This window comes from Saimiri boliviensis, chromosome 1 (assembly GCF_048565385.1).
Source record: "Saimiri boliviensis isolate mSaiBol1 chromosome 1, mSaiBol1.pri, whole genome shotgun sequence".
Classification (NCBI taxonomy): domain Eukaryota; kingdom Metazoa; phylum Chordata; class Mammalia; order Primates; family Cebidae; genus Saimiri; species Saimiri boliviensis.
The window spans coordinates 103,392,630-103,409,490 of NC_133449.1; the positions used below are offsets into that span (position 1 = coordinate 103,392,630).

The following is a 16,861-nucleotide window of genomic DNA, read 5'->3' on the forward strand; positions in this document are numbered from 1 at the left end:
AAGTAACTTCTAACTAACTTTATGTGGTCTTGAACAAAAAGGGAGCTACTGAGATTGAAGGAGAAGAGGAAGGCCTGGGATTATACCTCCTCATCCTCCATTTCCCCATTTAGCCTAAGATGCCTCAAAGTCCTAGGGAAAGACAGATCTTTCCTCCTGGGGTTCAGTAGCACCTAGAGAGGCTCTCACGAGGGGAGGCAGCCTACCAGCCCTCCCACCTCCTGGCTCTGCGGCCTTGGCTCTGAGCCCTCTCTTCAGATGTTAGATAGCCACAGAGTCAGAGTCCTGAGTTCAAAGATGGGGTTGAAGGAGAAAGGAAGAGGTTTGTTTGGCTTTTTTTCTTTTTGGGACAAAGTAATTGCTCTGTTTCCCAGGCTGGAGTACAATGGCATGGTTTTGGCTCACTGTAACCTCTGCCTCCCAGGTTCAAGTGATTTTCCTGCCTTAGTCTCCCGGGGAGCTGGGACTACAGGCACGCGCCACCACATCCAGCTAATTTTTTTGTATTTTTAGTAGAGATGGGGTTTCACTATCTTGGCCAGCCTGATCTCAAACTCCTAGCCTTCCAAAGTGCTGGGATTACAGGCATGAGCCACCATGCGTGGATTTTTTCTTTTTTTAAGACAGAGTCTTGCCAGGCGCGGTGGCTCAAGCCTGTAATCCCAGCACTTTGGGAGGCCGAGGCGGGTGGATCACGAGGTCAAGAGAACGAGACCATCCTGGTCAACATGGTGAAACCCCGTCTCTACTAAAAAATACAAAAAATTAGCTGGGCATGGTGGCGCGTGCCTGTAATCCCAGCTACTCAGGAGGCTGAGGCAGGAGAATTGCCTGAACCCGGGAGGCGGAGGTTGCGGTGAGCCAAGATCATGCCATTGCACTCCAGCCTGGGTAACAAGAGTGAAACTCCATCTCAAAAAAAAAAAAAAAAAGAAAAGACAGAGTCTTGCTTTGTCGCCCAGGCTAGAGTGCTGTGGCGTGATCTCTACTTATTGTAACCTCCACCTCCTGGGTTGAAGTGATTTTCCTACCTCAGCCTCCCCAGTTGATGGGATCACAGGGGCGTGCCACCATGACTGGCTAATTTTTGTATTTTTAGTAGACAGGGTTTTGCCATGTTGGCCAGGCTGGTTTCGAACTCCTGAGCTCAGGTGATCTGCCTGCCTTGGTCTCCCAAAGTGCTGGGATTACAGGCATGAGCCATGACACCCATGACAGCTTCTTTGGCTTTCTTTCCCAGCGAGAGGCGTTTTGGTTCACTGCCTAAGCAGCAGGTCGCCAGCACCCTTAAATCCAGCAGACCACGGCAGCTGCAGCCTGGAGCGCATTCTGTCAGCTGGAGGAATTCGCAGACCTCTGATGCTCTGGGGAACCCAGAACAGTGAGAATGCCCAGATTTGGTTGGGGTTGGGGAGGAGGAGTGAGTGGGGAAGGGTCTGTCAAGCTGTTCCACCCAGAACAAGAGCAGGGAGGTCCTCACTGCTGGAGTCAGGTGGGGGTGGGGTGAGGAGAAGCAGAGCAGATTCTCTGCAGAGGACTGTCAGTGTGAGTGCTATCGGGCCTGGTATCTGAACCCTCCCTATTCCGTCCTATCCTAAAAAGGAGGCCAGAGGTCCTGGGCTGAAGTGCCTGCCACCCGCCCCCCACCCCCTGGTGATTAGCAGGGGCCTGTGAAGGGAATAGGAATTCAAAGCTCTTGGGTCACAAGTTAACTATTTCCAGTCTTCCTCTAATTTGGCTTGGGCCAGAAGACTCCAAATCTCTTTCCCTCTCCCACCCTGATGTCCAAATGGTTAGTGCCTCACACTTAGGGGGTCACACCTGTGTTCAAATTCTGACTCCACAATTTATTAGCTGGGTGACATTAGATAAGTTACAAAGTGACAAGCCGAGGTTTCCTATCCAGTTAAATGGGGCCAATTCCACCCACCCCATGGGGCTTTAAGGAGGATTAAAGGGGCTTATTATGTAAAGTACACAGTGTGATTCTGGAATTCAGTAAGCTCTCAAGTGCTATCTGGGTGGTGGTGGTGATTTTTCACAGCCCTTCCTTGCCAGCCCTGCTGCCTGGGTTGGCAGTGCCGGGTGACTAAACGAAATGACAAAAAGACAACTGAGGCAGGCATAGTCCTCCAGTCTGAGAAGTGGGAGGGGAGTCGAGAAGGGTTGCTGGAAGTAGGGGCCAATACCCTGGTTCCAGTGAAGACTTCAGAGACCCTGGCCCCCATACTGGTACAACTGGGACATCCCCAAACACTTTGCTGCCTCTGTTATAGGGTGAGACAAATTCCAAGCAGGGCTGGACCCTGCCTGCCCCTCACTGGGTCTCCCCACCTCACACTCCAGGATCCAGCCAGATAAACGTCTCCAAGTCCCTGGAACCCTCATGTTGTTCCTCTGCCAGAACACTACACGCCATCTCTCACACCCAACAACCTTGCCTAATTATTCTTCCTCAGCTGGCAGCTTGGACATCAGTTCCTCGAGGTTTCTCCAAGAACATGTCAGCAACCCCTCCTATGTGACTCTATATCACTGCTTTCCCACCTCCCCCTCAGTCTCTTTTTTTTGAGAGAGTCTCGCTCTGTGGCCCAGGCTGGAGTGCAGTGGCTCGATCTCAGCTTACTGCAAGCTCCACCCCCGGGTTCAAGTCATTTTCCTGCCTCAGCTTCCTGAGTAGCTGAGTTACAGGGGCCTGCCATCATGCCGGGCTAATTATTATTTTTATTTATTTATTTATTTATTTATTTTTTAGTAGAGATAGGGTTTTACCATGTTGGCCAGGTTGGTTTTGAACTCCTGACCTCAAGTGATCCACCCACCTTAGCCTCCCAAAGTGCTAGGATTACAGGCATGAGCCACCATGCCTGTCCCCCCTCAATCTCGTATATGCATATATTGTACTTACTTTGTCTCTCTACACTAGCAGTTAAGTGGATCTTTGATGCTGGGAATTTTGCACATTTTGTTCACTAATGAACCCCCAGCACCTAGAACAGTACCCGGCACTTAGTAGGTGCTCAATAAGTAGTTGTCAAATGAAGGATTTACTATTAAAATTTCCAGGTAACAGACTTGCTTCTTTCTCTAACTAGGAATTCATTGAGGTTAAGGAGCTGTGTCTTTGCTTCCCTTGAGTATCTAGTACCCAGTAGGTATTCAGACATTTGTTGACTGAATGGCCATTTCAACTTGGCTTTGGATCTCAGACACTTCACTGTTTCTGTAGTAAGAGAGGAACTGGATTTGAACATGCTGGCCAACTAAGAAGGCTGCTGCCCACCCACACACTGGTTAGAATCAAAATATCCACCCAGGGCTGGGCATTGTGGCTCACACCTGTAATCCTAGCACTGTGGGAGGCTGAGGTGGGATGACTGCTTGAGGCCAGGAGTTCAAGGCCAGCCTGGGCAACACAGTGAGTCCCCTATCTTTATTTTATTTTATTTTATTTTGAGACGGAGTCTTGCTCTGTTGCCCAGGCTGGAGTGCAGTGGCACAATCTCAGCTCACTGCAACCTCTACCTCCCAAATTCAAGCAATTCTCCTGTCAGCCTCCCAAGTAGCTAGGATTACAGGTGCATGCCACCGTGCCTGGCTAATTTTTGTGTTTTCAGTAGAGACAGGGGTTTCACCATGTAGGCCAGGCTGGTCTTGAACTCTTGACCTCCAGTGATCCACCCACCTTGGCTTCCCAAAGTGCTGGGATTACAGGCATAAGCCACAGCACCCAGCCATCTCTATTTTTTTTTGTTAACAATTTGTTTTTGAGACAGAGTCTTGCTCTGTTGCCCAGGCTGGAATACAGTCACTCTATCTCTGACCTCAGCCTCTTGGGTTCAAGGGATTCTTCAGCCTCAGCCTCCCAAGCAGCTGGAATTACAGGCACACACCACCATGCCCAGCTAATTTGTGTATTTTTAGTAGAGACGGGGTTTCACCATCTTGGCCAGGCTGGGCTTGAACTCCTGACTTCAGGTGATCTGCCCACCTTGACCTCCCAAAGTGCTGAGATTACAGGCATGAACCACCATGCCCAGCCACCAAAAAAAATAAAATAATTTTTTTTGGTTTTAATTTAAAAATTAAGAAAAAATAAATCTCCACCCAGGAAGAAGTTCTCACTTAAGAAATTCAGGGCCCTAGGTGGCGCATGCCTGTAATCCCAGCTACTCGGGAGGCTGAGGCAGAAGAATCGCTTGAACCCACAGGGCGGAGGTTGCAGTGAGCCTAGATCACGCCATTGCACTCCAGCTTGGGAAACAAGAGTAAAACTCCATCTCAAAAAAAAAAAAAAACAAAAAAAAAACGTAAAATAAAACAAATAAATAAATAATAAAAATAAAAAAGAAAAAAGAAATTCAGGGCCCTTTCCAGATTCCCTTTCTGTTTTGGGGGGAAGAAACAAGCATCAGGATAAGGGCAAAGAAAAGGAAGCTTTTCTCCCCAAAGACAAAGGATGAGTCCAAGTACATAATAAAGACTTGCTGTCTCTTAGCATAGGGCCAGGTGAGAACCACGACTCCAGAATTATCCAAGAATCTTTCAGTGGTGCAGTGAAAGCAGCCAGAGGCAAGGGGATAACTGTATCATTCCCTAACCGAAAGAATAAATGCAGGGAAATTCACCCGTGGTATTCAAGTCATAACAGTGGTTATCTTGAGAGAAGTGTTGAAATTAGTTGGGAGGGGGTATCGAAGGCCCTGGTAATACTGTTTCTTGATCTGTGTGCCAGAAACATAGGGGTTTAAAGTTTTTGTGATGTTCATTAGGTTGCACACTTATCATTCGGGCACTTTTGTCTACATTTGTGATTCTTCAATAACACTGAGTCTCTGGATGGAGACCGTTCAGCATCAGGACCAAAGGCCTCAACTCACTGGAGCTGCAGAGGCCCTTCCCTCCCTCCTTCTCTTCCACCATCCTCCAAATGCTTTGTGCAGAGCTATAGTTTCTGGCCCTAGAAACTCTTTGCTTGTCATGAGCAATGCCTTCCTTGTGCAGCAGGGAGGAGAGAGCACTCTGCACTGGGTAACCTAGGAACACACCACATGAGGAGGCAGGAAGGGAGACTAGAGGTTTGAGACATGCTTCCCCAGGCACAAGCTACTGGTGATGCAGGACAGTGTTCAGCAAGTAACCCTACTCTGCTGCTAAGCCAGGAAGGCAGGGGTACCACCATGGAATCCCCCTGGGCTGTGGAGGCCGAACACCAGGGTTTAAATCCTGGCTTTCTGTTCATTGTACCAATGACCTCTCACTGAATTCCTTAACCTCATTTTACAGATAAGTGGAAATTATCACCAACTGCTTTGCAAGGCAGCCCATAAGCACAGAAAATTACTAAATCAGGGCCTATCTGTCCCATCCCATCAGTTCAGTCCTGCCACCACACCCACCAGCCATGGGCTCCTTGCAGTTCAACAAGGGCCTCTCCTACGGGCTCTTGGCCGAGATCAAGAATCGGCTCCTGTCCAAATATGACCCCTAGGAGGCAGAGCTTCACAGCTGGACTGAGGGACCCAGCAGCCTCTCCACTGGCCCCAACTTCCAGAAGGGCCTGAAGGACAGGATTATCTTATGCACGCTTATGAACAAGCTGCAGCCAGGCTCAGTCCCCACGATCAATCACTCCATGCAGAACTGGCACCAGCTAGAAAACCTCTCCAACTTCATCAAAGCCATGGTCAGCTACAACATGAACCCTGTGGACCTGTTTGAGGCCACCGAGGTGTTTGAGAGCGGGAACATGCCGCAAGTTCAAGTGTCTCTTCTTGCCCTGGTGGGGAACGCCAAGACTAAGGGGCTGCAGAGCAGGATGGACATCGGGGTCAAGTACTCGGAGAAGCAGAAACAGAACTTCAACAACACCACCATGAGAAGGCTGGCAGATGGGCACCAACAAATGTGGTGTCAGTCGGGCATGACTGCGTACGGCACGAGAAGGCATCTCTATCACCCCAGAAACCACATCCTGCCCGCCACGGACCCATTCAACCACCAGCATCCAGATGGCTACAAACAAGTGCACCAGCCAGGTGGGCATGACAGCTCCCCAGACCCGGCGGCACATCTATGACACCAAGTTGAGGACCAACAAATGTGACAACTCCTCCATGTCCCTGCAGATGGGCTACACACAGAGTGCCAACCAGAGCAGCCAGGTCTTCGGCCTCGGCCAGCAGATATATATATATGATCCCAAGTACTGCCCCCAAGGCCCAGAGGCCAACAGAGCTCCCTCAGGTGCCAGCGACTGCTGAGGCCCAGGGGAAGCCCCTGAATATCCCCTTTACTACTAGGAGGCGGCCAGATAAGGCTCTCAGCACACTCTTCCCACATCATCTCCCTGTTTGGGCTTTGGAGTTTTTCTGTGTTTTCATCTTTTTTTAAAAAAAAAAAATTGTTTAGTGCTAGAAATCAACCAAGGGTCTGTGAGTGGTGGCAGAGGATATGGCAGCAGGGTTTGTCCCCCCTGCCTTGGTTCCTTCACAGGACTGAACCACTAGGCTGTGGGGGAAGGGGTTAAGGCCATATCTCCGTGTGTGTAGGATAAGGGTCCCTGCTGGCATGTCCAGGTGGTGGGCCAAGCCGTGCTGGAGAGAAAAGACTTGGACAAGGGTCCCCAAAGGTTTCCAGTTGCCTCGAATCTGCCCCCTTTTGTCAGCGGATCAGTTTGTGGTTTCTGTACCCACAAAAGTTTCAAGAAGTATTAACAAAAGAAAAATGTGACTGGACAAAGTGGCTCACGTCTGTAATCCCAGCACTTTGGGAGGCCGAGGTGGGCAGATCACCTGAGGTGGGGAGTTCGAGACCAGCCAGACCAACATGGAGAAACTCCGTCTCTACTAAAAATACATAATTAGCCAGGCATGGGGGTGAATGCCTATAATCTCAGCTACACGGGAGGCTGAGGCAGAGAATTGCTTGAACCCGGAAGGCGGAGTTTGCAGTGAGCCAAGATCGTGCCATTGCATTCCAGCCTGGGCAACAAGAGTGAAACTCTGTCTCAAAAAAAAAAAAGAATAATAAGAAAAATATACTTTTTATCCTGAGGAATGAGGTGGGACCAGTGGAGAGGGTGCTGGGAAATGGGTCCCCTGGGAGAGGGGGCCTGGCCATGATGCTAAAATATCTCAGGCTTCTGAGTGGCTGGATTTCTCTAGGACCCTCAGACCAACAGATCTCAGACCCTCAGGCCTGCCCAAGGGGCTGGTGGGGAAACTGAGGCCCTTATAAGGAAGTAGAGTTGTTGGGGCTAAGCCTGACCCCCCTCCATGCTAACCACCGCCACTGTGGTCCTCAGTAGGTTTTTTTGTTCGTTTGTTTTTGAGACAGAGTCTCCCTTTGTTGCCCAGGCTGGAGTGCAGTGGCATGATCTCGGCTCACTGCAACCTCTGCCTCCTAGGCTCAAGCAATTCTTTTGAGAGGCCTCAGCCTCTCAAGTAGCTGGGATTACAAGCACATGCCACCACACCCCACCAATGTTTGTATATTTAGTAGAGATGGGGTTTCACCATGTTGGCCAGGCTGGTCTCGAACTCCTGGCCTTAGGTCATCCACCCGCCTTGGCCTCCCAAAGTGCTGGGATTACAGGTGTCAGCCACCGCACCTGGCCCCTCAGTACGTTTTAAGGAGCCCCCAGCCCTCCTTCTCCCCTTCTGGGCCTGAGCAGCTATACTGCTTCATCTTCCCTGGCCACAAGCCCCTCCAAGTACTGCATAGGGACCCACACCCCAGGGCCCTGCACCATGAGATAATGTGAAATACCAACTGTGGACAAAATGAAATAAAACCTTTGTTTTTAAGAGGAAGGGAGGGAAGAAGGAAGGAAGGAAATAAATAAATTGCTAAATTAGACTGTAAGCTCCCCAAGGGCAGGGACTTTGTTTTGTTCATTGCTTTAGTGGAAGTTCTAGAACAGCAGCCTGATCTACGTAGATGCTAAATATATGCTTACAGGAAGAGTGAAATGTAAATCAAGGGCATGCTCCAGAGTAGGGGCTTCCACAATAAAAGGCAGTTTTTACACCCAGAACTGAAAAAGACAAAATCATCTTGATGTATTGTGCTCACTGAGATACATTTTTGAACGTGGAAATTTCCTCCCAAAGCTGATGATGATGACCCAAAGCCTGACTATGGGTCAGCCAAACCTGCTGAAGGCCATAATGAAGGACTCTATCTGTTTGACTGCCATGAGGCTGCCTCTCTCAGATGCTCACTCTTAAGGATGGGTAGACCACTGTAGGTTACTTTTTTTTTTTTTTTGAGACGGAGTCTCGCTCTGTCACCAGGCTGGAGTGTAGCAGCGTGATCTCGGCTCACTGCAACTTCCGCCTCCCAGGTTCAAGGGATTCTCCTGCCTCGACCACCCAAGCGGCTGGGATTACAGGCACCTGCCACCACGCTCAGTTAATTTTTGTATTTTCAATAGAGACAGGGTTTCACTACTTGGCTAGGCTGGTCTCAAACTCCTGACCTCATGATCTACCCACTATGGCCTCCCAAAATGCTGAGATCACACCCAGCGGTCACTCACTTTTAATCACTGCATTAATACCACACAAGTTCCCCCCTCAACCCCTCCACTGTCTGCTTCCAGACCACATTCGAAGGAAGATGGTCCCCAAACTATGGATTGGGATAGGGGAATGTTCCTGCTCCCCTTCCCTCCAGATTAACCTTTCCTCTTAAGCTAGTCAAGCCCCCTCACTTGGGTCCTTAGAGAATAAACCCAAACCACTTTCCTCTACATGAATATTTCTGGAAAACTCTAAAACAACAAAATAAATGACTAAGCACTCTTGGGGTGGGGTCGAGAGGGTGTATTATTTATAGCTGTGGGATTCAGGAATCCAACATTCCACCCTATCCACTCAGGCCCTACTTTCTGGTAGTAAAAAATGCCAGGGAGCTGGGCACAGTGGACCATACCTGCAATCTCAGCGCTTCGAGGCTGAGGTGGGAAGACTGCTTGGGACCAGGAATTTGTGACCAGTCTGGGCAACAGAGTGAGACCCTGTCTTTACAAAAAATTAAAAATTAGCCAGGTGTGGTAACACATGTGTGCTCTCAGCTACTCGGGAGGCTGAAGTAGGAGGATCACTAGAACCCGGGAGGTAGAAGCTGCAGTAAGCTGTGATTGTGCCACTGCATTCCAGCCTGGGCTCAGATAGAGAAATACCCTAGCTCAAAAAAAAAAAAAAAAAAAAAAAAAAAGCCAGGGAACTCAGGAGTCAGAAATTTCCATTCAAATCCCAGATCACTGCAGTGATGACTTGGTGAAGCCACCATCACTCAGCCTTCATCTATAAAATGGGCTGCCCTTCACAAGGTTGCCATAATCCATGCAGATACCTAATGGGCATCCTGTAAGGTGCCAGGTCCTGGACATATACCAAGAAGTAAGAGTTGTGTCTGTCACCCTTAAAGAAGTTCACGAGTTGTTTGTCTTATGAATCCAATCCATTAAGCGGTGCCTCTGTTTCTCCACCCTCAGAACCTCAGGCAAGGATAGACTACGGGGTTTCTGAAGTTCAAAACCGCTCAGATTAAGAGCTCAACTTGTTTAATATTTACCTCACCTGCTTCAAGGGAATGTTAGGAGGATAAAGCAAGCTCAGAGTTGCAGAAGGGCTTTGAAGAGGAAGATGCACATACAAACAAGGCATTAATTACATCAGATCAGTTCTTTGAGCTGAACTTCATAGACACCCTTGATATTCATAACCCAGGGCGAACAACAGGGGTGATTGTTCCTTAGCAATATGGAAACTTGTCTGCTTGGCTAAACTTAAGAGTGTATATGTTCCTGCAGGATAACCCTTTCAACATGGCTGGATCCAGGCTGGGCTCTGTGTTTTGAGGATGAGAAACTACGGTGGAGTGGTAGAAAAGTGCCAGCTGAAGACCAAGTGGAGAAACCGTGAAATTTTTTGTTGGGAAATCCTAATTTATGGGGACCAACTGGACCCAGAAATTCGATTTTACTTAAAGCAGCAGCCCATGCCACCGGAAGCCTACTCTAAGAACCAGCCATGTGGCAGGGAGTTTCAAGGTGCACCAAAGCGCATTAACCAACCCTTTGTTGTATAACCCAGGTGTGCTGCTGGCACAAACTCACCATTTTTACAACCGTAAAGCAGACATCCGAGAACCCTGAATTTCCTCTAAAGGTTTAAAATGCCTGACGTCATCGTGAAGCACTCGCTAACCCAACCATGAAATCAAAAACCTGATCACCGCTTCCCCCCAAATCCTCAAGCCTAGTGAAGTGACAGCTAATCTGTTATTTCTTGCTTCAGCAGGAAAGATAAGGTACAGACAGCACTCAGAGCTATAGCCTGCTCTGGGAGACTGTAGTCAGAGAAATTTGACAATGGGGGAAGTCTGGTTAGCAATAAGGCTTCCTCAGGGAGCCGGAATTGGATTTGGGGCCCTGCCCGAGTTCACATTTTTACAAGTTGGCTGAGTTGCAGTTTGTTAGCCAGCCAGTAATAAACCCCTGTGCAAGAATTTAAAGTTTATGAGGCATGGCTTCTTAATGCCTCTCCTCGGCTCCCTACAGCCAAGGGCTTAAGGAGCCTGGCCTAACCTGGGTGTTAATTGTTTTGTCAATCTACAGAGCTATTCGGGGAAAGAATTTTTAAAAAAGGGCTTCCACAGACTCAAGGTCCTCAATCCTCTTTTGGAGAAATAAAAGAGAGCCACTCTGTCCTCTAGGCATTCACATTCAAGCAGTGGGAATTTGTGCCTGGGGTGAGGAGTATGCTGATGAAGACTTTAGAAGAATGCTAGGTAGCAACAGTTCTCAATGTTTTTAAAGCCTCGTAAGCTACAGTTCTACCACCAACCCCTCAAAATGGGAGAAAGCCCCACTAGCCAGCAACCCCCTGGGTCTCATAACACATTGGTTCTCCCCACTAAAGTGGCACCCCCGCCCTCAGGTTTTTGAACTTGGGGTAGGGTGGGGAGGAGTAACAGAGGGATCAAAAATGTGCTTTGATCTCCGGTCCATCGCCCCTATAGCCCAAGGCCTGCCAGCTTGGGACACTCTGCCCCGCAACTCCCCCCAGTGACCTAGCATCCCAGGCCCTAGACGCTGGGGACCGGGTTGTCCCGTAGGTGATGGCTCCAGCCCAGGTGTGCCAGGGCCCAGTTTCCAGGAAGGCTGCAGAGGCGCAGGCCCTCCGGAAAGGGCAGGGTTAAGAGTGCATTCCAGCTGCCGAGGAAGAAGGGGGGCAGGGTAGGGGAGCGCGGAGAAGAGAAACAGACCCGGTCTGTCGGTCGGAGACACAAAGCACGGTTCACAAAGGGGGCCCGAGAGGGGCGAAAGGGGCTGCCCGGGGCAAGGCCCATCCCACACCTGCGAGGGGGCTGCGGGAAGAATGTGGCTGGCGCATTCCTCTGCTGGAGCCAGCTGCGAAGAACTCCCCACGTCGAGACTGGGTGAGGGGCTCAGCCATCCGGCACCCCGGAGGAGGGGGTCTAGATAGGAAGTGGCTACCGGACAAGGGGGTGGATGTTACAGGCGCTCTGCTACCCAGCCTTCTCTGTCAGCCACCACCCCCAATCCCAGTCGTCCCCACTCCAAAGACGCGTTCTGCGTCTCCCTCGGACCTGAGGTGACGCCAGGAGTCCCTTGCCCTGGCCCGAACACCCCTCGAGCGGGCCACACCAGAGCAATCACGTGCGGCGCCTGCCCCGCGGTTCCACCCGGAGGGTCTTACCTTTCCCCAGCGCCTGGCCGGGCTCCTGCTTCGCGTCTCCCGCCTCCAAGGTCACTTCAGCCTCCCCGAAGCCCACCCGGCACGGCTCGGAGGCCGCGCACTGCAGCCAGCAAACCTGCGCAGGAGGGCAGAGCGGGAAGAGGGAGGCTGGGTCACAGGCGTGCCCGGCCCTGTACTCCCATCCTGCGGGGTCCTCCCGGGCCCTCCGGGACTCCCTTGGCCCCAGGTGGCGCAGCCGGGAGCTCTCCCAGACGCCACCTCCCCGTGCGGACCCCGCCCGTCCCCCAGGGAGAGGTCCCAGCCGGGGCCGGGGCCAGGCTGTGGAGTACCTGGAGGAGGAGGAGAGACGCGAAAGGTCCACGAGGGAGCCCCATGGCTGGAGAGAGACGGGTGAGGCAGCTGCCGCGACGGCGAGCTGCTGCTCAGCTCAGCTCTGGTTCCTTTGAGCACCGCGTCCCGCAGGAGCGAGCGGGAGGAGGCCAGGTGAGCGCAGGTGGATGCTGATTGGTCCAGCGCCACGAGGTCCCGCCCCTTCGCAGGTGGGACCGCTGCGGGTGCGGTTGAGGCCCCAGCGAACCCCTCCAAGCCTCCCGGACGCCCTCTTTCGCTCTCCTGGTTTTTCTGGAGCTTTTCTCGGCAGGGACTCAGCCCCTGTCTCGCAGTTCTGGGTTCGAGGAGAAAAGAACACCCAGCGCACTCCTCAGCCTCCACAGTGTGGGAAGAGAAGTGTTTCCTTGCCTTGCGGCTACAGCGAAAAAAAGTGGAGACGCGTCTGAAGTCGACTGAAAACAGAGGGTCCGCATTCATGCTCCCCGGAGGCGCTGTTATCCCAAAGCTTTGATGCGGGACCGTGTGTCCTCCCACACCCGCTACAGAGGGGCCGCCCAAGCCTCTTTCTGCACCTCCCGTGCCAGCCCGCCGAGAGGATACTCCGGGGTTTAAAACTAGCAGGTCCCGAGGGACCGCGTTACTGAATTGGATTCAACTTCCCCCATATTTTTATTATTTATGTTGTTGGAGACAGGGTCTCACTCTGCCGCCCAGGAATGCAGTGGCGCGATCTCGGCTCAGCGCGGCCTCAACCTCCCAGGGTCAAGCGATTCTTCTGCCTCAGCTCCCGCGTAGCTGACACTGCAGGCTCGCGCCACCACACCCGGCTAACTTTTTAAACATTGTTATAGAGATGGGGTGAGGGGAGGGGGGGGTCTCCCTATGTTGCCCAGGCTGGTCTCGAACTAGTGGAAAGCGATCCTCCGCCTCCCAGTGTGCTCAGGTTACTGGCTTGAGCCGCCGCATCCTGTCGGCTGCTTCCATTTTACAGCGAAACAAATGGAAGCTAGGAGAGAAAGTCCTAGAGTTTGAAAGCTGTAGTGGTGCCAAAGCGTGCGAGCTAAAAGCGCGGTTATTAGTCCCATAACCTCCAGCACCCCAAACCCCCAAGTAAATAACGCTTTCTCAACTTCCTGTAACATGTAAATAAAGGCAATTTTTAAAACGCAGAGGTTTTGAAATTGGTCTGAAATACTGTATATAATCTTAGTAAAAACTGCTTGCTGTGCAAAGCAGCCTCCAGAGTCTCCCTTCGAAAACAGCTCTCCCACACTCTTCCTAGGAGATAAACGCCAGACCTGGGATTCGTTCCTCTAGGTTACTCTCATTCCACTACATTAGACATGAAGTGCTTTTCCTCTTTGCCGCAAACATGTGGACCCTGGCCATAAAAACGGTCCTAAATCTAAATCACTACCCCGAATGCCCTTCCTCACGGAGCTGAGCTTTCCCCGCCAGTCTCTCTCGCCGGTCCCCTCACTCATCCCTCGCCTTCTCCTGCTGCCTCGAGAAGCCCTGGATGCTGCCTCCTGGTCCTTCTCCCTCCTCCTCCCCAGCTCAGATATAGGGGTTTGAGGAACTAACTGGAAGGGATTTTTGTTTTTTGTTTTTTTGAGATGAAGTTTCACTGTCGTCCCCTGCCGTGGAGGGATCTTGGCTCACCACAACCTCCACCTCCCAGGTTCAAGCTACTCTCCTGCCTCAGCCTCCCGAGTAGCTGGGATTACAGGCGCCCACCACCATGCCCAGCTAATTTTTGTGTTTTTAGTAGAGAGGGGGTTTCACCATATTAGCCAGGCTGGTCTCGAACTCCCGACCTAGGGTGATCCGCCCGCCTTGGCCTCTCAAAGTCCTGGGATTACAGGCGTAAGCCACTTTGCCTGGCTTGGAGTTTTAAATGATACCTTCTTTGACCTTCAAGGGCTAACCTGGTAACCTACCCATCCTCCTTCCCGCCAGGCCTGTGGCTAAGCGATGGACTGCATGCGTTGCTATGGTAGAGGTCTTGTTCTCAGGCCTAGCATGGGCTCTAAGCCGGCCTCGCCTGAGTTCAAACTCGGGTCCCACCCCTTAGTAGCGCCAAAGCCTCTGGCAAGTGAAATGAACCCCTTGGGCCTCAGTTCTGCATCTGTGAAATGGGGCTGCTATGACCTTATTTTACCCTCTCATAGATGAGTATTAAATAAATTAGCAGGTTTAAAACGCCAAACTCAGCATCTGGCACAGAGCGAGTGCCCAAATGCTGCCTGGTATTAATGCTCTCAGATGCCTGGCTCTTTCTAGCACCCCCATATCCCCCGAATTAGGAGAATGAGAAGCGTCGTCGTCCTCCAATTTCATGGCTGAGGGTACAACGAGCGACTGGCATCTGGTACCTCGAGAGCACTCCCTTACCCGGCGGCTGAGACCAGCAGCTGGGGCTGGGACTGAGGCTGGGGGTGGACTACGCTGGGGGAAAGCCTGGGGCTGCTCACCGAGCTCCGCCCCTCCCGGCCTGGATCTCCCGCAGGGAGCTTTCCAGGTTCGAGGGCATGTAGGTCTCCGCGCGCGGCGCAATGGAGTGGGCCCCAGACGGGACAGTATGGCCAGGCCTACCCTCGCCTCGCAGGTTCCCCCGCGCCCGCCCGGAGCCAGACGAAGCCATTAGGCGGACGGCTAAATACAAACGAGCCTCGGGATACAGGCCCTAATTAAGTAAATACCCGGCTGGAGGGCTGTTAAGCGCGCTCATTTCCGCCTCCTTCCCGGGCACTCAGCATTCCGGGCGGAGGCAGAGAGAGGAGCAAAGATTGGAGAGTCAGCTCTTCTGCCTGCGACGCGTACCGCACCGCTGCCTTCTCCTTAGCTCCCCTTGTAGGTATTCACTCATTCATTCATTTCATAAACATTTGCTGACAGCCGGCGATGTGCCAACCATTTCAGATACAACAGTGAGCAAACATCCCTGCGCCCTCGGACTTGCCATCCAGTATGGAGGGTAGAGGAAAGTGAAGAAATAAGTGGAAATACAATATGTTAGATGGTAACAAGCGCTGCGTACAAGAACAAGGACGCAGTTGGGGGCGGGGGAGGGCGGGGCTGTGGTTCACGCCTCTAATCCTATTTAGGAGGCTGAGGTGGGTGGATGCCTTGAGCCTAGGAGTTTGAGACCAGCCTGGGCAACATATCGAGACACCTGTCTCTACAAAAAATACGAGAAAAAATTATCCAGGCCTGCTGGCAAGGACCTGTAGTCCCCGCTACTTAGGAGGCTGAAGCGAGAGGATAGCTTGAGCCCAAGAGGTTGAGGCTGCAGTGAACTATGATCGCACCACTGTACTCCAGCCTGCTTTATTTTTTGAGGAACCACCAGACTGTTTTCCATAGCGACTACGCCATTTTTTATTTTTATTTATTTATTTATTTTGAGACAGTTTCGCTAAGTCGCCGGTGCCAGGCCTCCCAGTAGCTGGAACTACAGGCGCAAACCACCATGCCCGGCTAATTTTTGTATTTTTAGTAGAGATGGAGTTTCACCATGTTGGCCAGGCTGGTCTCGAATTCCTGACCTCAAGTGATCTGTCCGCCTCGGCCTCCCAAGTGCTGGGATTACAGGTGTGAGCCACCACGGCTGGCTGCGACTGCGCCATTTTACATTCCTACCAGCAGCAGAGAGTGAGACCCTATCTCAAAAAAAAAGCGGGGGAGGGAGAGGATTGGGATAGGAATTCGAAATTGGAAATAAAGTGATTCACAGGTGTTCCATTCAGGGTCTAGCAGGAAACAGAATCGAACTCAAGAGGTTCAATCTTAAGGAAGGGACTAGAAAAATGCGCAGGGTTTAGCGAATCCGGAAAACAGGGTTGTTGAGGCACCAGAGACAAGCAAGAGCTGGAAGGCATGACTATTTTGAGGACTGAGGACAGAGAGGAAATCCTGTTATTGGAAGTCCGAGTATAAGGGGATAGGGAAGTGTGGGATCCGTTCCTAAATGCAGCTGTGGTCAAGGAAGGCACAGCCACTGCCCAGAGCAGAGAAAGTGCAGGAAAAAAGAAATACCCAGCGTCTCCGCCTCTTGCTTTTCATCTCCTGGTGGCACCTCCCATTCACTGAACCCACTCAGAAGCCTGAGGCAAAAAAGCCCAGGTGCTTTCTGTAGGGGTTATTCTCCCCAGGCTCAGGAGAGGGTACAGAAGGGCAGAAAATGGATGGGAGCTGGGAGAGCAAACAAGAAAGCCCACAGGCCTTCCTTAGAAAGTGGCATTTGAACAAAGACTTGAAGGAAGTGAATGAACCATGCTACAGCTAAGGATATCCAAAGAAAGAGCATTCCAAGCAGAGAAAACAGGGCAGAGGCCCCGAGGCAGTGGATTACTTGGAACAGCAAGAAAGCCAGTGTGGCTGGAGTAGAGACAGCAAATAGGAAGTGAGTCAGAGTATGGGAGGGTGGGGGGCACACCTTATAGAGCCCTGTAGGCCATGGTAAGAACTTTGGCTTCTACTTGGGGAAGGAGGAGAGGCAGCCACTCACTGTAGGTTTTGAGCAGAGGAGTGATGTTGAGAAAATGGCAAGGGACCAGGCTGGTGGGGGCTCCATTGCAATTACCCAGGCAGACGAGGAAATGGCTTAGTTCAAGTTGGTCATTATGGAGTGGGTCTAAAACAGGCTTTTCCTTTCTTTTCTTTTTTTTTTTTTTTTTTTTTTTTTTTTGAGACAGGGTCTTGCTCTGTCACCCCAGCTGGAGTGCAGTGGCATGATCACATCTCACTGCAGCCTCAGCCTGACAGGCTCAAGCGCAATCCTCCCAACCTCATCTTTC

The 16,861-nt window shown here is 51.3% G+C and overlaps 1 protein-coding gene and 1 pseudogene across 1 annotated transcript in view; one reads left to right on the forward strand and one right to left on the reverse strand.

Moving 5' to 3' along the window:
* CDH3 (cadherin 3) overlaps positions 1 to 12,656 on the reverse strand; it is a 54,768-nt gene extending 42,112 nt beyond the window's left edge. The window contains exons 1-2 of the mRNA XM_003936335.4: positions 12,062 to 12,656; positions 11,733 to 11,847 (exon numbers count right to left, since the gene is read on the reverse strand). Coding sequence (XP_003936384.1) covers positions 11,733 to 11,847; positions 12,062 to 12,106 — 160 coding nt within the window. The 5' untranslated portion in view covers positions 12,107 to 12,656. The remainder of the gene's footprint in view (positions 1 to 11,732; positions 11,848 to 12,061) is intronic.
* Positions 5,405 to 6,302, forward strand: LOC101043029 (calponin-2 pseudogene; annotated as a pseudogene).
* Positions 12,657 to 16,861: the final 4,205 nt, after the last annotated feature.